The sequence below is a fragment of the Panicum virgatum genome, chromosome 3N (assembly GCF_016808335.1).
Source record: "Panicum virgatum strain AP13 chromosome 3N, P.virgatum_v5, whole genome shotgun sequence".
In the NCBI taxonomy this organism is placed as follows: Eukaryota; Viridiplantae; Streptophyta; class Magnoliopsida; order Poales; family Poaceae; genus Panicum; species Panicum virgatum.
Window position 1 is genome coordinate 28,512,375 of NC_053147.1, and position 24,399 is coordinate 28,536,773.

A 24,399-nucleotide genomic window follows, 5' to 3' on the forward strand; every position below is an offset into this window, starting at 1 on the left:
TCCTCTGCTTCTTTCTCTCCATGGCCAGCTTCTTCTTCTTCGCCGGCGCCTCCATGACGGCGGCATCATCACGGGAGGCGTCGAGGCGGCGGAGGAGTAGGGCGGAGCGGCGGAGGCTCAGGCCGGAGATGAAGGGGAGGGGGCGGCGCGGACCGGAGGAGAGCGAGGATGGCCTCTTTTTCCTTCCTGCTATTGGAAACGAAGCTTGTTGCCTACCCGAGCCGGCCTCCGTGCGCAATACATATCTATGAATGTCTATTCCATTTTGCAATCGTTTGTTGCAGTCAGTCTAAAAAGGGGATTCGGACTCGAACCAATTGTTGCCTTCCGACCCGGATTCCACCCAGACCCAAGAGACGGGGCCCGAACCCGGTTGCCCCCATCTCTCGCAGTCTCGCTCCTCATCTCCACTCCACATACATAATCCTCGAGAGCAACGAACGCGACAACAACATGGGCGTCCAGCGTCTGCTGAGGCTGAGGATGGCATCGCACCCGTGCCCCCGCCCCGCCGCCGTGGCGCCGCGCGCCGCGCGCCCGCTGTCCTTCCTCCTCCTCGCCCCCTCGCACCTCTCGTGCGCGGCGCGGCCCTGCAGGGGCCTCGCGGCGGCGTCCCCGTCGCGCGGCGCGGCGGGACGGAGGTTGCCCTGCGTGTCGGCGCTGTCGTCGTCGACCCCGCCGCCAGGGCCCGTGCACAAGTCGGAGGAGGAGTGGCAGGCCATCCTCATGCCGGAGCAGTTCAGCATCCTCCGCCTCAAGGGCACCGAGTAAGATTTGGACGGCACATAGCCACATCTCTGGTCCTTCGCTGTTGTTACTGAACTTGCGTGATGTGTTGTCAACGGTCGGTAGCGATACGCTGGATAATCAGCGGATACTGATCAACCCAAGTTGAATCAATTCCATAAGCATGTCCTAGAAATGCACAGCAGCATGCTTTCGTGTTATGCATATCACTGAAACTGAATTGATGATAGCTAGCCTCCCACATGACAGCACTCTCATTTAACTGCAGAACCTGATTCTGACTTTCTACCAGTATTTGCATAGTATATTTGTAGTTTACTTGTAAAATGCTGAAGAATTTGTAATTAGAGCAGGAAAATGCTGATGAAGCTATTGAAACAAGGATCAGAGGAAGCTAGTCTGATTACTAAATCACAGCATTCATCTTATCAGTAGCTATTTCGAACTACTGCATGTTTTGTACTGAATTGTAAGGACACATAAAATCTACCTACAAGTCAAGAGAGCAATCTGGTATTGCCCTTTACTCCTAATCGTAACTCAAGAGAACTACAGCTGTGAATTCTCAACCAAAAAGAAACCTGGTAAATTGCTCTTCACTGTAAGCAAATATACTCCGCTACTCTGTACCCTTTTACTGAAAGGGGCCGCCTCATCTGGTCTCTAAGATTATGTCCATTGCGTATTGATTATTTATCTTTCTTTGGTTCGTCACATGATTTTTTTGGCAGTCTTTCCTTTTGTCTTTTCAATTTAAGTAATTGTATGTGACTTCTAAAAGCTATTCCCTTCCTCAGATTCCATTTAGAAGCTAAAAACTCCAAGAAAGTAAGCAAGCGCACTAGATTAGACAGTAGCAAATAGCGAACCGAACCTTCTACAGGGTGACGTCGATGGAACCAGTGAACCACGCGAGCTTACACGTTGGTTATGCATCTTTCTGTGATATTTACATACCTTACCGTGTGCCTTTTTCATTTTTAGTGGTATTTTCCTTCTATATTTCTCTTAATAAAATGCATCTACTTCAACCAACAAGGTAGCCATGTATACCATTTTATATAATGGTGTTACATTAAAGTTTATCACAAAAGGTGTTGGTTGTTACCATCTTGTGAAGGTTATTTTACAAATCCAGAGGGATACTATATTTTTGTAAGTTATACTAGGCTGCATACAGTTGATCATGGTTTTAACTCTTGGTATTATAATATAGGAAAATTGTTGTCTTGTCATTGCAATAAACCAAGATGTAGAAAAATCATTTTTCTTTGTAGTCCAATTGCAGCTTTTAACATTTCAATAAGTCAGTAGCCAATTAGCGACTATGGATACAAATAAATAATTGCAAGTACCTTAAAATTCTATAGGTGTTATGTTCTTTAGTTGCTGTCTAGAGTCTAGAGCTTGAGAAAATTGTGAGCTATTTGATGAACTAACTAGCTCCCGAGTTGTTTTTTGTGAGTGTTGCTGCAATCCTGGCTGATACAATCCGGGCTGCAGGCGGAGGAAGCACAGTTTAGTGCGCGCAAGAACTGATGGTTCGGGGTCCGGTGCTGCGGCAGCCGAGGCATCCACCGTGGGAGACAATTTGGAAGGGGAGGAAAGCGGCAGCGGGGAGGTAGTTGCTTCGGCTGGTTCATCGGAAGGGAAGCAGCCGCCTCCTGTCAATCCCAAGATCGAAAAGGAGCTCAAGAAGGTTTGTTTGACAATTTTAGCAGGAGAGGAGTAATTTCTTTAGATGTACCATCAATCCAAATTTTTATTTTTAGTTTCAATGGCTCAGTAGTTTAGAAGATTTGTATAAAAGAATGGGTCAATATTTTGCTGATACAGCTAACAAAATTTGCTATTGAATCAACTAATTTTACGTGTGTGTGAATGATGACCCTCTAGCTTGTGCATCACAGTTGTTATTGCTGATATATTCCTGATTGTAATTATGATACGTTGCTGAACAACAGGCAGTTCAGAAGACTGCGGCAACCTTTGCACCGAGGGCATCCACGAAAACAAAGAACCCTGCTGTCCCTGGAAGCGCCCTGTACACTGTTTTTGAAGTCCAGGGATACGTCACCATGTTGTTGGGTGGAGTCCTTTCCTTCAATCTCGTGTTCCCATCAAATGAGCCTGACATCTGGAGGTTGATGGGAATGTGGTCCATTTGGATGTTCAGTAAGTAAGAATTTTGCAAGTCATGTTCCTAGAAAGAGCATGGCTTTTCACTTCGATTGATATGGTTTACTAGAACTTAATAATGTTTACATCAGTGTTGCAGTCCTGAACTGCTCTTTCTTCCTCACACTCCAGAATTGGAAGTGATGGATTTATTGTGTTGCATTGACCTAGTTGAGATCTTTATGACATCGGTGCATGTTGTCTTTGTTGCACTGCAGTTACTAAATGAATTGGTGATGCATATGATCTATCTACCCATGCTTCTCTGGATTAATTTTAACTACAATTCGTATTAAAATTCAATAATAACCCTGTTTTAATCAGGTGCAGGAACTAGCATTTTACTGACAATGACTAGTGTCGACCTTAAACTTTCTCTTCTGAAACATGGGAAAATAGTGTTTAACAAGCTAGAAACATTATATTGTAGTATGTCCATTTCAGCCTGTGTTTGATTTTGGTGATTCGGCATACCTAGTGTTGCGTATTATAGCAAAAAAAACATTTATTTTAAGATAGTTATAGTAAATGCTTCAAGAAAATTTGTTTCCTACCATGGTCTATATATGTTTGATTTCACCTACACAAACAATATCATGAGATTGAACTATCTTCTCTTCCTGCTATGTTCTTTCTCTTCTTTTTTTATCTTCGAGAAATATGTTCTTGCTCTTTTGCCAAACTATTGTCTTACTTGAACAGTTGGATATGCTTTGTAGACTTTAAGCTGAAAGTGCAATGTCAATGCAATCCATTATTCAGAAATCTGAGACATAATCAGTTCTATTTGATTTTGTAAAATATGGAATACCACCCATTTGAAAGATCCATGACTGTGGTCTGTTCTGGAGAGTCTTTTGTGCTATTCATGAAATCGACTAACAGATTCAAGCTTGAAATCAGTTGGCCTGTGGAAATGGATTTGATGTGGCCGTGGTTGCCTTAGTGAGGTATCAAACTTAAGGCCACTAGGCTTTGATAGTCTGATACCTTATTTTATGGTTCACTTAAAATCTCAACTAATGAGGAAAGGTGGAAACAATATTTGAGCATTATTATTCAGTGAAAAATTCCTCCAGTTGGTGTTGGAGTTACAAGAATTTAAAACTTTGTGGCCATGTTCTTGAAAAATGCTGACTCCTATTTGTTGCTCATAGCATACTGCCTAGGAGACTTTTTCCTTAGTATACTAACTGAGTGTAATCTACTTCTGCAGCTATACCTTCACTTCGGGCCCGTGACTGCTCAAACAAGGAGAAAGAGGCTCTCAACTACTTATTTCTCCTTATTCCCCTGATCAATGTTATAATTCCATTCTTTGTGAAATCCTTCGCTGTTGTCTGGTCAGCTGATACAGTTGCTTTCTTTTTGATGTATGCATGGAAGGTAACTTCTTATACTAATGTTTGCTGCTCCTTCAGATTAAGTCATTAAAAAATAATTAATCATATTCTTTCTGCACAGCTTGGATGGCTGCAAAGTTCGGAGTAAAAGATTTCCATTGTGCTTTCTTGGTGGTGTATGCATGGAAGGTACTTTGTCATGTTAATGCTGTTTGCTCCTTTAGGATTAAGTTCTTAACATATGTTTTATATAAATCATATTCTGTCTGCACAGCTTGAATGACTGGCTGCAAAGGGCGGAGTGAAGAGCTTTTGTGCTTGAAGAAACATTTGTCCTCAATTTTTTGGTCTTTTGAGGGGAACTGTTTGATTAGTTTGTTTCAATATCTAGTGCATATAGCCTTTTATATCTTGTGTGTATGCAGGGGCCAGGGGGGCATGGAAAAACATGCTTTGACCAAGTGATAAATAGATGTACCTGTAGTCTAAAATTTTGTTTGACTAAACTAGGCAGTCTAGAAGGGTTTCAATTTCCCAACAGATGTTCTCCTAGATAATACTGAGCTTGCTCTGGAGTAAAAGGAAGTACCAAATGGAGTCAAATGAAGCAGCAAGCGTAACTTCAAAACATTTGTATACTTCAAGTCAGATCTGAGACTTTTGGACCCATATTACTACGAAAGAATATCATGTTGCCCATGGCTTGTGTTCTAACGTAAGTGCATGCTTCCAGCTTCCGAAGTTCAGATACTTCTGTTCTAATGTGGCGCTCAGTGACAACTGCCCTGGCCCCTTGTTCTACAATAGGAGCTGTACGGATCATACTGTAATTATGTACATGGCATATTAGAAACTGGGTGGCTGAATTCCACCTTAATTTGCTGGCATCTAGACCAGACAACAAGAGTACAAGAGAAGAACTGTGTGCTCTCATTACTCTTTTACAAGGGAGAAGTGAGTTGGTGTGCTTAACTGCCTATTATCATTAGATTACAGTCCTATTTATTTCCGATTATAAGCAGCGTATCAGCGAGAATAAGCGAAAAAATCACCCAAAGGTTTCGCTTACGCAATAAGCAGCTTACGATTAATTTGGCAGAGCTCCTAGAGCAGCTTCTAGTAAGAATCTGTTGAATTTCTAAGAGAAGTGATTTTGTTGAATTTCTAAGAGAAGTGATTCTAGCGGAGTGATTATCTGGAATGAACTTAAGGAGGTAGGAGCTAAAAAAAATAGCTTGTCCTAATTCACTTCTTACCCCGGATCTATTTTTTCACAAATTAATCTTAGTAAATCATAGATAATCACTTTTATTCATTGAATCACACGCGCTTAGTAGAGAAACCCAAACGTGAAGCTCGATTTCCTCAACGCGACCTCTACATCAATCTGATAACGGTTTGGGTCAAACCCGGTGTCTCCAGTTAGGATTTTTCATTTGGGCTGTTATGGTTTGGTGGTAACTGGGCTGAAATGCTATTGGGCTGGTTTGGTTTGGATTTAGGGTTACAATGGCTCAGTCTGGTTCGGCGTGGTTGGCTACTGGTTGCCCTCGGCGGCGGAGGCGAGAGCGGCGCCGCGCCACCTGCTGAACGCGACACGGCGACGGGCGCGACACGGGGCGGCGTAGACGAAGTCCGCGCCGGCGGCCGGTGCGTGCTCGCTGCCGGCGTTCGGCCGGTGCGCGAGTGCGTTGTGGCCCCGCAACACCAGCCGCCACGGCCATCAGGGTGCTCGTGGATCCGCTAGGTATGGAGATCCTCCTCCCCTTTTCCCATGGATCGATCCTCCACCCTCTCCCACCAGCAATTATAACCAGGCTATTTCCTTCTCAATTCGACACGACATTTGATTGCATCATTTGTTAGGAACAAGGCTATAAGTTTTTTTTCGAAACACGGCATGCACATCCTACCTCTATTCACCGTTGCCGTATTGCTATCTGCAGGCATGTTAATACACCGTTAATTCATAGATTAAATCCAGAAAATTACCAGCGCTCATGATGAGCAAAATGAACCGAATTTCCATGGACCATGGAGTCAACGTTCTTGTATTTCGCGCCGCCCTCCCAACTCTCTGCTGTCTGCGCCGCACCGCCCTCGCTCCCTCCCTCCGCTGCTTGCGCCGCCGCCGCCCTCACTCGCTCCCTCTGCTCTGGGCGTCTCTCTCTCCCCCCAATCCCATGACCATCTCTCGAGCTGCTTGCAAATGCTATCGGGACTTGCTTTGTTTCCATTAGTTGGGCCAAACAAAGCCCAATTGGCCCATGCATCACATAGCTCTTTCTTCAGTCGCCTGCGCCGACGGACTCCGCCGCCCTGTTCCGCTGTTCGTCTTCTCCAACGGCGGCGGCCAACAAGTGCAGCTGCTGGGGTCAGCGAGGCAAGCGCGGAGCAAGGGGGGCCCGGAGCCTGTTTCGCATCCACTAAGGTTCACCTCACGAAGATGAGCACTAGCCTTTACTAGCTGCCCTCCTCCTCCTTTTATTCACCAGTTATGGATCTCCACCCGTTTTCACGGCGGGGACCAGTAGTGCACAGATCTGCCTCCTGTTGGGGCGCTTCTATATAGTTATTCTATGCTAACATACTTGTGATCCGTCTTTTGTGTCATGGTCGACAAATTTGGGAAAGGAAAAATTAAACCAGAAAGCTGCATAACAAATTCATGAGCAAAGAAAGAGGTGGACATGAGCATTCCAAGAAAAAAAGATAGAGATAGGCAATTGTTGTTTGCTAGGAACTCATGTATCATGCTCTTGGTGCACAAATGCACATAGGTAGAAAGACACAACATTCATGTCGGCATGAACCCAGCAAATTGTGATTTTTGTTTGCTACAAAAGCCACCAACCTACCTGGGGATGCGTGGTCTATTTCTCCTAGATTCCCTCCTTCTGGAGTCAACCTTCCAGCCGGACATTTTTCCAGGACTTGCTTCTGATTCTGTTGTGGCCTCCCGAACATACCCTAATAGCTGAAATAGTGCAGAGCAGTGTAAATTGTTGCTTTTTCCCTTAGAAGTCTGATTCAAATTATATCTTAATATTTGCAAAGCTGTAGTTTGTAGAACATGCTCTGACTTACATCTTGCAGTTCCTTTTCAGTTTTTTTTTAAAAAAAAGTGTTCAGTAAAATGATTGCCATAAAATTTACAGCTTTAGGTCATTTTACAGGCCCAATCCATTTGACAGCAACTGAAAGGCCAAAACTGACTGATCTTGGTGGCCCCACCAAACCAAACCAAAGCTCGTGATGGAATCTTCCTCGAATAACACTAAGAACGTGCCACTGGCTGTGTCCCAACAGCCCTTACATGTGACCGACGCGGATGAGGAGGACGAGAGTGTGAAGCAGCTTAACGAGTGTGCCACGATCTATCTCTCTCTCCAGGCACTGGCCTCTGCTCAAAAGTCGATTGTTTCCTTCAATACCAATCTTACGCCTCTCAGATTTTGATCTCATTATTTGTTCGCAGGACTGCCTTGTTGAGTCAAACCGCAACTGGAAGGCCTGCCAAGCACGTAAGCTGTCTATGCTCAGCTGACTGACATGTGCATGATTTGCAAGTCCCTCATGAACTGGGTTTAGAGGGCAGTAATTATAGTTATATAGGTTAGGATTTAGTTGGCTATTTGCCTTGGTTAGAGGGATGTTCCCCTGTGAACTGATCAAGCATGAACTTTGAGGGGTGCTATGAGATCCTTTTGGGAGCTTGAAAAACATCAAAAGTATGTTCTAGCTAAGGCCTACCAGGTGAAAGTGGGAACTAGAATGAATTTAACTGCATTGTATTAGACTCAGGATGCACATATGCTTCAGTCGTCACTACATTTTCCTTTGTGATGATTTGCCCTGGCATGCACGATCAAGGGTGAGAGTAATGGTCATCAAGCATCCACATAACTTGTCTGGATCACTTTTATATGATAAATGGGTCCTAATATTCTTTCTGAACAGAATTCAAGACCTAATACCCAAGGATGGTTGTGTTATCTGCTTCTACCTTATAGTCTTTAGAGAAGCATTCTACATCGACTCTAGTCCAAGGCATTGACATAAACCATAAATGTTGCATATAACATGTGCTAGAAATATTCTGAATAAACTATTTACTGATCAGTAGCATTTTCATTGGGTTTGGAGAAAACAATAAAGCATTGTTTCAATTTGTGCTATTAAAGTGCATTGTCTTGGAACTTGGCATTCTCTTATTTTCCATGTCATTCTTTTAATGGGGAATCCATGCATGTGAAAATCCTGGCGCATGCATCTACATGGGTGCAACAGTTGGCTTCAAGCTGGACAATTCTAGGATTCAAGCCTTATAGTATACTAAAGCTTAAAGCTTTGCCAGACTAACTTCCTAAACTGCTTGACTGCACTCAAACAAACCACAAAATGATGCTCAAGTACTACTGTATACTCTGGAACGGTGTATTTATTTTTGCTGAGTGGTCATGGAGAACAGACATTAACAGATTTGCCTTGATTGTCAGATCAGTACCACACTCTAATCTCTTTTTGCCTTTTTGGTCGCATTTGTGGCCATGTGACAGTTGATGTTACTTTTCAAACAGAAATATTTGGCGGATTCTGCATATTAGTACTAGTCTTGATATAGTCTAGAGCATTATATTATCTTTACTAACTTGAGCCACGTCACTTCCTTTTCATAACAGAGGTTCAAGCCTTGAAAGCCTGCCAGGCTAAAAGAAACAAAAATGATCAGACCTAACACTTTATATCTGCAAGTAGCTGATATCATAAAATGGTCAGCATGGATGTCAGGTAAACAGGCATTCCACATATCATTAATAATTAGATTTTTTTCCTTCAAATTTGCTATTTCTGGGGACTGAAATTGTATATTTGTTTTTTTTCTGTCAGTTTTCAGGAGACAGGAAGCAATGCAGTGGATATTCTTAGCTATCGATGGGCATTAAGAGCATCTCAAACAGCTCTGATGGCCGTGATGTTTCCTTTTTTTTGCATTGTATCGCATAAGTGCAGTTATAACGACAATAGAAACTGACACCATATATTACTACCAGATTTATCGATGTAGTGCTTTCAGATTTCTTGACACAATAGACATACTGTGGTCTTTTTTTTTAAAAAAAAAGGAACGACTAGCCTTCGAGCTTGAGCTGAAAGATTGATGCAAGAGTAACTTTGTTCACATGCGAGTTTCATTCTGTTTTGCTAGGGTCTCGTAGGGAAAAAACACATAGACTATAACTACAACTGCAAAAGATCCCAGTCCAGCCTTGAAGCCCTTCGCAGACAGCACTTGCAGGCTCTCTGCCCAGCGCGTCCATCGGGTGCCCTGCTGGAGTTGGTTATCACAAGTCCCTTTACCGAAACTGGATGACCATACTGCGGACGGACTAATTGGGGGCTCGTCGGTCATGATAGGTTGCATCAATCCCTTTTCTTTTCTCCACAATAACCAAACCTGAGCCAGCGGCAGGTCGTCTAGCCAACCGCGGCCCATGGAACCTGAACCTGTCGAGTTCTTAACCAAACCGGCCAAACCGTTCGGCCCCCCGCACAACCTCGGCTCGACGTCACTTGGTATACAAATTGTCAACCGATTGATGATCCAACCGATTGCAAGTTGGCTGCAAAGTCAAGGGTCAGTTACTCGGTCCTGCGTGCAGAGAGCTATGTAAAACATTTTTTTTTATTTACGCTAGTCCTTTTTTGTTTCCAAATGGGAAAAGGAGGGTAATGAAATGACAAAAGTTCAGGCAAAACTTCGTTCAAGCTTGTTCGCACAAAATTTATTAAGCTTTCACAAACAGGATGGTATGTCGTCTAAAGGATGAGTAACATAATGATCAACGGCAGACAACAACGTTCATCTGCCTACACTGTGAAAACACCCAACAAAGGCCAAGCTCCCATTCTGTCGTCAGGTTTCACGTTGGTGTTCATCAGCCGTCAGGCTGGAATGAACTTGAGAGAAATGCTGTTAACACAATGTCGCGTGTTGGTAGGCGTCTTAAACCCTTCCCCTTTGAATATATGCCCCAAATGTCCTCCACAGGCAGCACATGTGATCTCTGTCCGCCTCCCATCGGGGTCCGGCTAGTGTTGAAAAATAAGATTGGTTAATTACCGGAGATTGCAGAGAAGAATGCCAAAAGGCAATGATGATTCCTCATCCTGTGTGCAACAGAGAATAATACATACCGTCTGTCTTATGGCCCCAGGAAGTCCCTCATAGAATGCCGGCCAGCCACACCCTGAGTCGAACTTTGTAGATGATTTGTATAAGGGAGTTCCACATCCAGCACATTTATAAATGCCCTCATCAAAAAACTTGTCATATTCACCTGTTCCAGGGTACCTGGGAAATCAGATGATCAAATGGATTCAGAACAGTATAACAGATAAACATCTTTCAACACACCATATAACAAGCATCAGTCAGAAACTAATACTTCTACCATGCTCCCATGCTATAACAATGACTCTCATGTTACTACGCAAAAACTGTGCAAGCTAGTTATGATAATTAACAGACAAATGCATGCTTGCCATTTGAAACAAACTAAAGGGATTGCCCTACATTTTAGCAATTCAAATTTTATAACGACAGAAAATAGTCGTAATGGCTATAGGTCAGATACTAGATATGGATATTTAGTGTCAATCAACTTGTTCTTGCATTACTAGTTGAACACTGTAATGCATCAGCCAGGATTGCAGCAACACTCACAAAACACAACTCGGGAGCTAGTTAGTTTATCAAATAGTTCACGACTTTTCTCAAGCTCTAGACTCTAAATAACAACCAAAGAACTTAACACCTTATAGAATTCTAAGGTACTTGCAACTATTTGTTTGTATCCATAGTCACTAATTGGCTACTGCTTACTGAGATGTTAAAAGCAGCACTTGGACTACAAAGAAACTGATTTTTTTTTTTGCATCTTGGCTTATTGCAATGACAAGACAACAATTTTCCTATATTATAATACCCATAGTTAAAGCCATAATCAACTGTATCTAGCCCAGTCTAACTTACATAATTATAGTATCCCTCTGGATTTGTAAAATAACCTTCACAAGATGGTAACAACCAGCACCTTTGGTGACAAACTTTATGTAACACCATCATATAAAATGGTATAGGTGGCTACCTTGTTGGTTGAAGTAGATGCATATTAAGTGAAATGTTTAAGGAAAACACCGCTAATAAATGATAAGGGCACATGGTAAAGTATGTAAACATCACAGAAAGATGCATAACCAAAGTGCAGATTTAGAAGATACAATTTAGGCCAAAAGGAAAGACTGAAAAAAAAAATCATGTGACGAACCAAAGAAACATAAATAATCGCTACGGAGTGGACATAATCTAGAGACCAGCTGAGGGGCCCCTTTCAGTAAAAGATTACAGAGTAACTGAGTATATTTGCTTACAGTGAAGAGCAATTTACCAGTTTTTTTGGTTGAGAATTCACAGCTGTAGTTCTCTTAAGTTAAGATTAGGAGAAAAAGGGCAATACCAGATTGCTCTCTTGACTTCTAGGTGTCCTTACATTTCAGTATAAAAAAAATGCAGTAGATCGAAATAGCAACTGAAAAGATGAATGCTGTGATTTTATAATCAGACTAGCTTCCTTTGATCCTTGTTTCAACAACTTCATCGGCATTTTCCTGCTCTAGTTACAAATTCTTCAATATTTTACAAGCAAACTATAAATGTAGTATGCAAATACTGGTAGAAAGTCAGAATCAGGTTCTGCAGTTAAATGACAGCACTGCGATGTGGGAGGCTAGCTATCATCAATTCAGTGATATGCATAACACGAAAGCATGCTGCTGTGCATTTTTAGGACATCTTTTTTGATGCTTATCGAAATTGATTTAACTTGGGTTGATCAGTATCCCCTGATTATCCAGCGTACCACTACCGGTAACAACACATCACATAAGTTCAGTAACAATAGCGAAGGACCAGAGATGTGGCTATGTGCCGTCCAAGTCTTACTCGGTGCCCTTGAGGCGGAGGATGTTGAACTGCTCCGGCGTGAGGATGGCCTGCCACTCCTCCTCCGACTTCTGCACGGGCCCTGGCGGCGGGGTCGATGACGACATCGCCGACACGCCGGGCAACCTCTGTCCCGCCGGGCCGCGCGACGGGGACGCCGCCGCGAGGCCCCGGCACGGCCGCGCCGCGCACGAGAAGGGCGCGGCGGCCGGCGAGGGGGCGAGGAGGAGGGAGGAGAGCGGGCGTGAGGCGCGCGGCGCCACGGCGGCGGGGCGGGGGCACGAGTGCGATGCCATCCTCAGGCTCAGCAGTCGCTGGACACGCATGGTGTCGCGTTCGTTGTCTCGAGGATTATGTGGAGCGGAGATGATGGGGGCAAGGGTTGGATCTTTGTGGAATCAGGGTCGGAAGATGAATTCGATGGTTTGGTTTGGTTCGAATCCATATATATATATATATGGGAATGTTCGTGGCTTTAATTAACAGATTTGCTCCTCGTCGATCGACCGAGGGATTGCCGGGCGGATGAGATCGACTCAATAAATAAAATATTTGTATCTGGTTATCCAGATTCTCTATCTTCTCATCCGTTGTTAGGGTGGCGCTAGATCCAGAACAAGGAAGAGAATTCAGAGAAGGAAGCAGAGGGAGGGCAGGCGGAGGACAGCTTGGATTGATCGAGTTTGTTACTTCAGATACAAGTTGATCCTTCTGTCATCGCTCTGCTCACTTTATACACACGCGAGCACACACACGCTCTCAGGCTCTACACTAGGCGGCCCATTCTGTTCCTGCCACACTGTTGGGTCAGCGCACACGAAGCCCCCGACGCGACCCAACTGGTTCATCTTCTTGTGATGGCGATGATGCGGTGGTGTAGTCATATGTGCTGACATTCCCCCTCCAAGAGAACCTGCTGGTCCCCAGGCAGGTGCGCGAGGAAAGCGCCGCTAGAGGCCGTCGAGACGCTCCCATGTAACCAATGAAGCCGGCCACCCGGACCACTGTATGAGACCTTCAGCCTGACTTGATCACCGATCGTAGACAACCTGCGTTCCAGAACGGCCACTGGAATCTCTATGAGTCGGCAGGTTCGGGTACTTGGGGTGTCACCTGATGCGCGATGGAACAGGACGCTTGAGTTGCCAAACATGGAAGACCGGATGGATGAAAGATGATTGTCGGTGTTTACCACCCTGCTCACCCTGCTCAGGGATACCTTTAACAGTAAGGTTAGTGGGTAGGGATCGACTGCTTTGAAACTCGATGGTGCAAGGAACACAAAGATTTAGACAGGTTCGGACCGCGAGTTGCGTAATACCCTATGTCCTGTGTTGTTGTTTGTATTGTCTTAGGTGTTGATGTTTTTCGAGGGGTCCCTGCCCGCCCTTATATATCCGGGGGACAGGGTTACATGGAAAGTCCTAGCTGCAGTATAGTTGGAGTCCTACTACAACAAGATCGGGTAGTTTCTTTTGTACTGCAGCTAATTCTACGCCTATTCGGATAGTTACAAGAGAGGTAAGGTACATCCATAAGTTATCCCTTACTCTAGAACATTCTAAACCTATAAGCAGTCCCGTTGCCCCGGGTCTGACAAGCCCCCGAGCTCTTCGTAGCCGAATCCTGTCCTGCAGACGTCGAGTACTTGGTTGGGCGTCTTCGAGTACTTCAAGTAGTCAGAACATCCTTCTGGTTACTTCTGGGCCTTCCTTCAGATACGTCGAGTAGTCTTTCAAGTACTTCCGGTTGCTTTGAGGCTGTGAGGTGCTCAAGCCCCGAAATCTCGATCATATATGGTGCGCGAAGTACTCGCGCTCCACATGGAGTAGCCCCCGAGCCTTAGGTTGAATCGTAGAATCAGGCTTAGGGTCACTTCAGTCTTTTTCCTTCATTATTTTCCAAAAAAATTGAAAAATAAATCTCTGATGCATATATCCCGCAGCCCCCGAGCCTTAAATCAAAATCCCTTGTACTGCGGGTAGCCCCCGAGCAAAGATTTGGAATTAAGAATTTAAGATGTGGCATCAGATTTTATTCTTCAGAATATTTGCAGGATTCATCAGATCCGATATCCGAAATGACCTCTTTTTCGGGTATAAAATCTCAGAAAAATGATACGATTGGATACGCCACATTGATTGCACCCGAAATAACTTCAGAAATAAAACCCGGGATGTACGGCTCTTTCACGTGGGATTTTACTGTATGGAGAATCTGCATTATTACATCCTTGAATGCGTCCGTGAATGCTGCCACTGTAGCATCACGAGTTGTCCTCCAATAAGGTCACTTGTGGCTATAAAAGGTGGGAGAGAGGCCTTTGACAGAAGCACCATCGTTTAGAAGCCATGGCTTGCATTTGGTGTTCTTGCTCTCGTCCTCCTGAAGTTTGTGTAGTCTTTTCCAACTAAAAGATGCTAGAAGAGAACTTGCGAGTGACAAGAGAAGTCCCTACTACCTCATCCTACAACCCTGCTTCTCTTAACGGATCCATGCTGGACATCATGTTCTTGCATATTCCAATGAGGCGGGTTCTCTGTCGATGGGTTGAGTCTTGTTGTGTCACATCTTTGGGGTTGCCTGTTTCTGGGTGCCCAATAACTGACATCTCTGGTAATGAGACTTAATCTTGTCACAACGTATTCCGGGAGAAGGAAAAATTTCTCCGCAAAATGCTACAAGAGATCTTGCGAGACGATTACTGTAATCTGCCTTCAAACTCTTGAAACTTTTCTCCCAGAATACGAGTATCATTATTCCCTTGATGGGAATTGTTGGTGTCCCGACCCGGGGACCCGGATGCCAACTAGTGAATGCCGCGTGTTTCCTCGTCCCAGATGATGATGCAAGAGACAACACAGTAACGCATGATTTATCCTGGTTCCGGCCGCGGGGCCGTACGTCCAGCAAAAGGGGGTGTGCGAGGGCACTGTATTATCTTGCACCCGATATGCTTGTAGTAGGGGGTACAAGCAAGGCGAGAGAGGGAGGAAGGCTCCCAGGTCTCTGCTAGAAGAGGGGCTGAAGGTGGCGAATAGGGAAGCCGGAGCGTAAGTCATGATGGATCCCGTTTTGAGGCGTCTTGGCGTCCCGTCTAAAGGAAGCCCGCCTCGTCCTTTTATAGTCACAAGGAGGGGCGGCGCACATGAGTGGGGGAGCATGTAAGTCGTCGTTTCCCCCGAATCGCGGGGGTACAGTGGTCGGATACTGTAGAAAGTACATTGTGGGGCATGGCGACCGGCGAGGCGGTCGTCATGGATATCGTCCTTCGTCCCACGGAGATCGCACCGGTGTCCTGCCAGTCCTTGCGGGCGGCATGGTCGTCGCTGTTGGAGGTACGGTCTTCCGTATGTGGCGCGGTGGCATTCGGTGGGCCCCGTAGGTTAAAGTCTTGCTTGCTCCAGCGGGGGTGGGGCACGCAGCGTTCCCGGACCCCTTGGTCGGAGTACTGGTGTGTACATTAGGAGGTCCGGAAGGCACGTGGAAGTCTCGGACCCCTCGAGGGGGGTCCGGGGCTCCGGCTGTGGTGACGGGCGTCCCTCTTCGAGGGGTCCGTGGCAACACCAGACCTCCTCCTCAGCGGAAGATGGGCTCGGGGCCATACGTATGATGAGGTGGAGTCCGGTCAACCGGAGTTGGAGGAATAGTAACGGGGACTGTGCTGAGCGCGTCTCGTCCCGCGTCGCAGGTTCCACAGTGCCGCCACAGCGTCCGGGATGGCGGAGCAGTGACCGGAGGTGATGGATGGGACTCCTGTCACCGCTACTGTGGGAATGGCGGTCTGACACCGTCCGTCCTGGGCGCCGTGGAGGAGTAGTCGACTTTTAATTCCCCCGTACGGCGAGTGGTTGAGCGGCGGGGCCGCTTGTCCTTTATGCCGAGGGGTGGCCTCGAGCGAGGCGGAGATGAGCTTCCCGCTCGAGGGTAGTTCGTTACCCTCGAGCGAGGCGGAGATGACTTACCCGCTCGAGGGTAGGTTCGCTACCCTCAAGCGAGGCGGAGATGAGCTTCCCGCTCGAGGGTAGTTCGTTACCCTCGACCGAGGCGGAGATGCAGGGCGCAGTCAAGGGGTCTCGACGGGGACCCTCGAGCGAGGCGGAGATCGTCCCGCGGGTTCGAGGGGGATGCGAATGGGCCGCACGCTGGGCTTCTTTGAGTCCTTTCCTTTCTTTCGGATGGGAAGGAGGCCGTGGGCCTTCGTGGGCTCAGTTGCTTAACATGTGTTTGCGTTTTTTAGGGTGATCTTAGTACCCCGATTAGGGTGTCCCTAATTGTGGTACCCGACAGGAATAACAAGTTTGTACTTTGTCATGGCCTCGGGCCGATCTAGCTGCAGCAAGCACCGACTAGAAGCTCCAAGAAATCCAGGCGGTGTGCATGCAGGTCCAAGTCATTGTAAAGCAAGTTAGGAAAAAAGTACTCGAGTTGTAATATTGAGTAGTTGTACTGAGTCGAGTACTTTCCTTTATCCTGGAATGTAATCACACTAGAAAGGAGTGAAGTCGAGTAGTTGTTCAGGGACGAGAGTGTTTTTTCCTTTTCCCAGAACGTAATCTTTGAAAAAGGAAATGTCTCAGAGAATCCCGTGTTTTGCGCAATTTGGCAATGGTCTGTTGGTCTTTCGAGTTTTACCATGTTGCCACCGCCATTATAAAATGAAACAGTAACTAGATTTTTACCCCACCGGCCGCCATTCACTTTTACTGCTTAGATCTGTTCTTGCCCTCAAGCCCCCAGATCTAAAAGTTCTTTCCCTTTCTTGCCTCCTATCCTCACTTAGGGTTTCCATCAGTGTATGCGCGTGAAGCGCTCAGTTGATTTTCGGATGGCACCGAAGAAATCGATCAAAGGAAAAGGTGCGGCTGCGGAGCCAACCCATGAGGATGGATGGATGGCAAGTAAGTGCTCTGAATCCGATCTTGGATCCTTAGTTGCTGCTGGTCTTCTGCCGGAGAAATCCGTCATCCAATGGCGTCCTGCCTTGGGTGAGGATCATCCGTATGAAAATACAGGCGAAATCGTTGTTTTTACTTTTTATCTGGAACGAGGATTGGGATTTCCTTGTTCGTTTTTCCTCTCTGGACTCCTGCGTTATTACAGGATCCAGCTTCATCACTTGACCCCCAATTCGTTTGTTCATATTTCCATCTTCGTGCATTTGTGCGAAGCTTTTCTGGGCATCGAGCCCCATTTTGAACTCTTTCGATTCCTTTTCCACCTCAAACCACAGCCAGATTCCTACATTTTAGATGTAGTAGGAGGTGCGGGTCTTCAACTTAGATAGAGGACAGAGGAAGGATAGAGTTTATATCCCCTATAGTCTTAGTAATAAAGTAATCGAATGGAAACCCAAGTGGTTCTATGTCGAGAACCAGTGGGAAAGCTTCCCATCGATTACTCCAGGCCCTCCAATTCAGTGGCCTGAGTGGAACCAGAAACAGTCGACGAGAGTCAACTTCCTGATCTACTCGCACGGATTGCCGATCTTAGGCAAAAGAATGTGACTGGTGAAGCAGTTATGTTCGACTGGATGAAGAGAAGTATCTAGCCTCTGCAGGCTCGGGAAACGCTTGGTTTCCAGTATCAAGGAACAACTGACTCATCAAGGTACTCGGAGGAAGATATCTTGGATGAGGAAGTGTTTAGTCGAGTACAGCGACTACTAAAAGGATGTAAAGAAAATTCCCTTTGTTCCTGATACATTTTCTGCTGCGAGTCCTCCGAAGCAGGTACTTGATAAGAGTATTCAATATGTAGTAATTGAGTACTTTTACCTTAGTATGAATCTAATAGAATTTGCTTTCTGTAGGAGGACGTGGAGCGTTTTAAAAGTAGTCCACCATTGCCAGGCATTTATTCGTCCTTTCCATGCGCTCTTATGCTGTCAACCAAGTTGCAATATATTCATATGAAATTTCATATAAATAGTACTAATGTCTAACCTTGGTTGTGCAGATGAGGAGGCCGGTGAGGACAGGAGTGACGGGGAGCACAGCCCCACTCCAAGTACTGATGCCCAAACCGGGCATCCAAGGGGTGCACGGTCGGCCGTGAGGAAGCGTCGCAGCTCCTCACAAACTACTAGCAACAAGTTAGTGGCTAGTTGTTCTGCAATCGACTACTTTTCATTTTCGATTTACTGGTTTAGATTTGATTTTGCTTTTTCAAGTCCGGCAGCTAAAATACCACGGACTTCAGCATCTGCGGATGATGTTGTGGTGGGACAAAGCATCCCTTCCACCACAGTGGACCTATCAAAGGGGACTGGGACTACTCTACCAGCGAGTAGTTCCAATGTAGATATTGCCGAAGATACAGGCAAGCAGGCCGTTATTCTGAGGCCGTCCCGAAAGTTGGGCACGAAGAAGCTTGCCTTTAAGAGAGCTCCTACGTAAGTTTTCAGAAAAACTTGTATTTTGTAGGATTTTGTCTGTGTATCGAGTAGTTTTTAACTACTTTGTCTTTTCAGAGACGCTCCTGGAGGCGAAGGGGGATACTGAGGACAACGCAGCCCCCAAGTCAGGAGTAGAGAAGACCCCGGGTACTCCAGAGATGAGTGCTCGTTAGACTAAGGACATGGTGGATTCCATGCTTCGGGATTCTCCTTTGCCTGATACCGAGAGGAGCGATGAAAAGCTCCCGGATGGTGGTGGGAGCGACAAGCTTCCGGAGGAGGATGATGGCGAGAACCTGCCTGAGAAAGGTGACGAGAAGCTGCCTGAGAAGACCTCTGCAGGTAAACTTGTACCACCTTGTACTGAGAAAGTACTTTTCCTTGCTCTTAGTTTGATTAAGTAGCGATTTTTTCTCTAGATTCCCAAAATACTGGGGATACTGTAGGGAGGATTGAAGGTGCGCCAAAAAGGGCGATTGATGTGCGGGCAAGTACTTACCATATCTCATCGGGTGGTGTCTTGCCGCAAGAGAAGTTGAAGCTTGCGTTCAAGCTGCTGGGGTAAGTAGTAGAATATTTCGAGTACTTGCATATAGATCGAGTAGTGTATACTGATCTTTTTGTGCTTTTTGGGCAGGAGGTACTGTGGCAGGAGGGTAGCGAGGCCCAGGGTGGTTCGGAGCTGAATGATCTGAAGGAGCGGGTAAAAACGCTCTCGTCCGAGAAGGCTACCCTTCATGAGAAGCTCAAGAAGCTCTCTAAAGCGAAGAAAGGTTAGTCTTTAGCATATATGATGCAGTCGACTAGTTGTTCTGCCCGGTGTTTATAAGATTTTCCTTTGATTCGAGTACACAGCTTGTACAAAATTTTTAACGAATGAGGAAAGCTTGATACTGGATCTAAAGATTCTTATGTACCGAAACACAGATGAAATAGAGAAGCTCAAGAAGATCAAGGAGGACTCTGATCGGGAGGCCGTGACAGTTTTTCAGCAACTCAAGGAACTGTCAGCATCTCGAGGCTCGATGCAGCAGGAACTTGTGGAGCTGAGGAGTGTAAGGGATGCTGCCCAAGAAATTGCAGAGATTATGGAGATCCCATAGGGGAATGGAGACGAACCGCTCACGTTGGCGGGGAAGCTTCGAAAAGTACCCGAGGCCTTTGAAAGGTACGTCTCCACAACCACCCGTCAGTACGTGGGTCATGTACTCGGGTTGGTGAAATATTGCTGGCCAACTACCCATCTTGATGCACTCGGGAAGGGCGCTAAAGCTGATTGTACTGAAGAACAATTCAGTCAATATTTGGAAGAAACTTCCGTGGTGGCCAACCAGATAGTGGAGTCCCTGAACAAGCCTGAGTCCCCTTGAACTTGTTGATCCTGTTTGAGTTGGCGTGTAGGCCGCAAGTACTTTTGAATAAATGTTGAATATTTGTGTAATATCAAGTACTTGTTTTATGGTAGGATTGTGGAATCCTTTGATGTGTCGAGTAATTGTACTCGAATATCCTGAGTTTTGGCGGCATCGCACCTACTCAGTCGTGGTAGTAGATATGAAGAACTGTATCCATAGGTGCCTTAAGAGGAAAGTATTCTCGAATGTGATCGAGTTATGAGGTTCTGATCAGAACTCTAGTGCTGACCGGTTAGGATTGAATCCCGCAGGATTAACCAAGTGGATAAAGCACTTAGGATCGTAAGCCGTAGCTTGGTCCGAATTTCTTTGTAGAAAGAAATACTTCATTAGAGCGGTGCTCTTATGGACTCGATTGCCCGATTAAATGAGGGGGAACTCTTATTGAGTATTTGTAAAGTTAGGGGCTTAAGATGTTCTTTGATAGATAGGTGAACAGGAGACTCTCGATAACTACTCAGAGTACTGAGGAAAACAGAACTCTTTTTGTATCTCAAGCAAGCGAGTAACACCCGTCAAGTACACGAGGCAAAAGGGATTCCATAGTTGAAAACTTCCTTGGTAGTCTAAGCACGCAGGAGACTCGTGTCCACTTATTTTAGAATATTAAGAACTTAATCATGCTCCTTGAGGGACTTTCACAGTTGACCAGTTAGGATAGACCCCGGGTGGTCATCCAGGTAGCATACAACTTTTTATGAAAAATATCCCAGACTACTCGATCCAACGAGTAGCATGTCCTATACCAGGACTGGATTGATTTCTAAAATAGAACTGTTAGGGTGAACTCTGTCGAGTTAACCAAGATGTAAATATTTTAGAAATATCCAAAACTTACTCGAGCAAGGCGAGTAAGGTGTCCTACCAAAGGACTGGAGTAGTTTAGATGACAGGTCTGTTAGGATGAACCTCGTCAGGTTACCCAAGATAAAAATGTCGAAAAAACATCCAAAACCTACTCGAGCCAGCGAGTAGGGTGTCCTAACCCAGGACCGGAGTAACTCTTAGGACAAGTCTATTAGGTATGAACCCCGTCGGGTTATCCAAGACGAAAATGTCGAAAGAGTATCCAAAACCTACTCGAGCCAGCGAGTAGGGTGTCCTAACCCAAGGACTGGAGTGATCCTTAGGACAAGTCTGTTAGGTATGAACCCCGTCGGGTTATTCAAGACGAAAATGTCGAAAAAGTATCCAAAAGCTTACTCGAGCGAGGCGAGTAAGGTGTCCTCAACAGAGGATGAGTAATTCTTAGGACAGGTCTGTTAGGATGAACCTCGTCGGATTACCCAAGATGAAAATGTCGTAAGAACTCTCGAAGTAGACCATAAAAAAACTACTCGATTGCTGCTCCCGTGTCGAGCGTAGCTTTCGGAGTAGTGTTTATGATGGGGTATTTGTCATATGAGCGAGAACCAAGTAGTCGATTTGCGAAGGAAATCAACTTTTATTTTGGATTTTGTCAAAATTACAGTAATTGTAAAATGACAGACTCTGACTCTTAAGACCTACCCCTTGCCCGCTAGACGTGAGCAATGGTTTACATGACTTAATAAAATTATTCGAGGGTAAAACTAGTCGATATGGTGGTCAACTAGATTTTAGGTAGAGTCTCCTTTAGGACGGGTGCTCCGAGGGCCTTGCAGAGTGAGTCACACTCGAAGATTGTGTGAGAGCTCTTCGGGTGGATGAAGCACTTGCGTAGTAAAGTCTTGTTGTTCCTGTCTCCGCCACGAGATGTTTCTCCATGATGCGAGGTGGGCGGTTTACCCTGGGGACGGGTGTTTGCCGGTTTGTACTTCTTGAAGGATGAGGAAGCTTGCGCTGGGATGCGGTAGTTGGAAGAAGAGCTGTAAGCCTCTATTTCTTCGCGTTCCTTTCTCCTTGAGATGATGATGTTGCGTGCGTCGTGACCAACGTTGATCACGTTGCGGAGGTCGCAGTTGAAGTAGTTGTAGTTGTCGCCTTGATGTTCTTGTTGGCTGTTGGCCAGGCGCTGGTGCCTAAACGCCCTCTTCTAATTAAGCAGGTGACGACGCTCGTAAAGATCTTCTTCTGGTTTCTGCTCTTCCAATTGCACAGTAACTATTACTACTGGAGGAGGTGCAGGTAGATCTTGCTTGGTTGTAGCTTTGACTTCTGTGATCGTGGGCGGAATAGTCTCCATGTTGTCGGAGAGGTACTCATCGAAATCATCAGAATTGTAGTCATCGAGGTTGAGACGCTCCGTGGGGTCATCCTCAGGTTCGTGGACTTCGGAGATGCGAACCATGAGGATTTCACGGCAAAGGTCTTGAACTTCTTGGTCTTGTTTGCTTGAGGACGGGTCTAGTGGGGGTGCCCTGCTGGAAGGGTAGATCTGTTGGCTGAGAGCAGGTGGCATCAAGATCTTGTAATTTCTTTAGGCGCACTGTCCGTTCTTGAGGGGTTGCATATATGACCAAGTTTGGGAGGGAGTCCTGATTGGACTTGGAATGCTTAGTCGAGTTGGACTCGACTTGTTTGCTATACCGGATTAGGTCGTCCAGCTTATCTTCCGAGTTGGAAGAGTACTCGGAGTCGGAGTCGGTTAATCCACCAATTTTGGAATATATGTTCTTTGGGTGAGCAAGAAGCGGGATGCCCATCTCTACGCGGAGGGCATTCTCGTTCATCCAATGCAGCCATGATTGCGTGGGAGTCAGTCCTTGAAGCTCCTTAATCTAAGGCTTGTCGAAAATCGACTTGCTGGATTGTTCTGGGGCTTTGGCTTTTTCCTTTTTGAGTTTGGCCAGTTCCCAAAGAGCATCAGCATGTTCGGGTGGATTGGCCCTAGCGTCCATGAATAAGTCGACGTTGTCCGACCAGTCTTCGAGATCGTCAAATGGTTCAAAGTTGTCAAGACCGTACATGAACTGATCAAAGTCCTGATCGAAAGAGGACTTGGAGGTGTCAGTTGTTTTGGGAATTTGACTGTGAGCAGGTTCCGGTGAAGGGTTCTGAGGTTTCCTGGAGATAGATGGTCCCATCCGATCAAGCCGGGGGTTTGTCTCACCAGATCCCCCGTAGATTCCTCCTCCTGGTTTCTGCTTCAGGTTTTGCAGAGTGCCTTCGGCTATCTTGATGCAATCGGCGAGCTTGGAATCTACTCGATCGATCCCTGAGAGTATATCACCCGATCATTTTTTTGTGGGTTCGACGCTTCTAGGTTCTGCCGCAATGTAGATGAGCCAAGGGTGTATTCTGCAAGTTTGATGCAGCCCTCAATTGATCGTGAAACTCGATTTACTCCATCGAGTAATTCTGAGTTGTTGATCCTTGGGCGTTTGATCGTCTTGAGATGAGTCAGGTATTTTCCGAGGGTTTCGGAAAAGTGAAGCTTTTTGGGGTTAGAATTTATATCGGACTCAGTTAACTCGAGGACTCGAGTTGGAGTCGACACATTTTCTGCGTTATCCGAACCGAGTCCGAGTAGAACTCTTTTCCCGTCGGGATATGAATTTTCGCGGATGTCGGCGGGTTTTGGAGTGATTTTCGGTTTAGGCGAGTTGGGTGTGATAAGGTGGCTGGAGAAGCCGCCCGATCCGACAGCCATGCATGCCCAGGAACTGAAAGCAAGGGTTGTGCCCTCGGGCATGTTGTTGGCGTCGCTTTATCCGGCCATCGAATTTGCCAATGAACTCGCCGGATCCCCTACCTGGCGCGCCAGCTGTCGGTGTTTACCGCCAAGCCAGCTCAGGGATACCCTTAGCAGTAAGGTTAGTAGGTAGGGATCGACTGCTCTGGAACTCGATGGTGCAAGGAACACAAAGATTTAGATAGGTTCGGGCCGCGAGTTGCGTAATACCCTATGTCATGTGTGGTTGTTTGTATTGCCTTATGTCTGATTGTTATTCCGGCCAGTCCACCAGGGGTGTACCCGGCGGTAGAGTTTCAGGATGGGGATCTCAGGACCAAGAGCTCGATGGTAACATGAAGACGCAGGGATTTAGACAGGTTCGGACAGCAATGAGCGTAATACCCTACGTCCTGTGTTCGGGGTTGTATTAGGATTTGTGGAATGCTGCGAAAAGAAGAGTCTCCCTATGGGTCGGCCTACGTCTCCTTTATATAGACCAGGAGCCATAGGGTTACAAGGAATGATATGCTCGGGTTGTTTTATAAGGAAGGAGGCCGGTTAAGATCCCTAGATATCCGGACCTCTAGTTGGAGCCTCTCATCCTAATCCACTGGGGATCCCATCTGCGCACAGCCGAGTCCTGCACGCCGAGTAGTCATAGCCGAGTCACTGAGCAGGGTAGTCTCCCGGATTCGGGGACCCCACTCAGCAGAGAGGTA

General features: G+C 46.1%; 2 protein-coding genes and 1 long non-coding RNA gene across 4 annotated transcripts; 2 read left to right on the forward strand and 1 right to left on the reverse strand.

Moving 5' to 3' along the window:
• The first annotated feature begins 421 nt into the window (after positions 1 to 421).
• On the forward strand, positions 422 to 5,201 carry LOC120665528 (protein RESISTANCE TO PHYTOPHTHORA 1, chloroplastic-like). 2 transcript variants are annotated; one of them, XM_039945118.1, is made up of 6 exons: positions 426 to 767; positions 2,251 to 2,446; positions 2,712 to 2,922; positions 4,142 to 4,311; positions 4,390 to 4,457; positions 4,543 to 5,201. In XM_039945118.1, exons 1-5 carry the CDS (start codon positions 454 to 456, stop codon positions 4,414 to 4,416), a joined length of 918 nt encoding a protein of 305 aa, XP_039801052.1. In that variant the 5' UTR covers positions 426 to 453; the 3' UTR covers positions 4,417 to 4,457; positions 4,543 to 5,201. The 2 variants fall into 2 exon arrangements, with proteins under 2 accessions (XP_039801053.1, XP_039801052.1); XM_039945119.1 differs by lacking the exon at positions 4,390 to 4,457 and having other exon boundaries at positions 422 to 767.
• A 581-nt stretch (positions 5,202 to 5,782) lies between these two features.
• Positions 5,783 to 9,450, forward strand: LOC120665530. Its single transcript, XR_005671201.1, has 4 exons — positions 5,783 to 6,015; positions 7,747 to 7,792; positions 8,951 to 9,059; positions 9,159 to 9,450. It is a non-coding gene; the product is annotated as an uncharacterized LOC120665530 (long non-coding RNA).
• Positions 9,451 to 9,999: 549 nt separating this feature from the next.
• Positions 10,000 to 12,702, reverse strand: LOC120665529 (peptide methionine sulfoxide reductase B5-like). The gene is made up of 3 exons (XM_039945120.1): positions 12,274 to 12,702; positions 10,467 to 10,623; positions 10,000 to 10,361 (listed from the first exon to the last, which is right to left on the reverse strand). The coding sequence occupies exons 1-3, from the start codon at positions 12,597 to 12,599 to the stop codon at positions 10,215 to 10,217; spliced, it is 630 nt and encodes a 209-aa protein (XP_039801054.1). The 5' UTR covers positions 12,600 to 12,702; the 3' UTR covers positions 10,000 to 10,214.
• Positions 12,703 to 24,399: the final 11,697 nt, after the last annotated feature.

Excerpts from the sequence above, each read along its gene's own strand:
- LOC120665528 (XM_039945118.1), top strand. The coding sequence starts at position 454 with ATGGGCGTCCAGCGTCTGCTGAGGCTGAGGATGGCATCGCACCCGTGC. Across the intron at positions 2,447-2,711 it reads TCGAAAAGGAGCTCAAGAAG|GCAGTTCAGAAGACTGCGGC; the intron begins GTTTGTTTGACA and ends GCTGAACAACAG. Across the intron at positions 4,312-4,389 it reads TTTTGATGTATGCATGGAAG|CTTGGATGGCTGCAAAGTTC; the intron begins GTAACTTCTTAT and ends CTTTCTGCACAG.
- LOC120665529 (XM_039945120.1), bottom strand. The coding sequence starts at position 12,599 with ATGCGTGTCCAGCGACTGCTGAGCCTGAGGATGGCATCGCACTCGTGC. Across the intron at positions 10,624-12,273 it reads CTCCGCCTCAAGGGCACCGA|GTACCCTGGAACAGGTGAAT; the intron begins GTAAGACTTGGA and ends CTGATTTCCCAG. Across the intron at positions 10,362-10,466 it reads CTGGGGCCATAAGACAGACG|CCGGACCCCGATGGGAGGCG; the intron begins GTATGTATTATT and ends TTTCAACACTAG.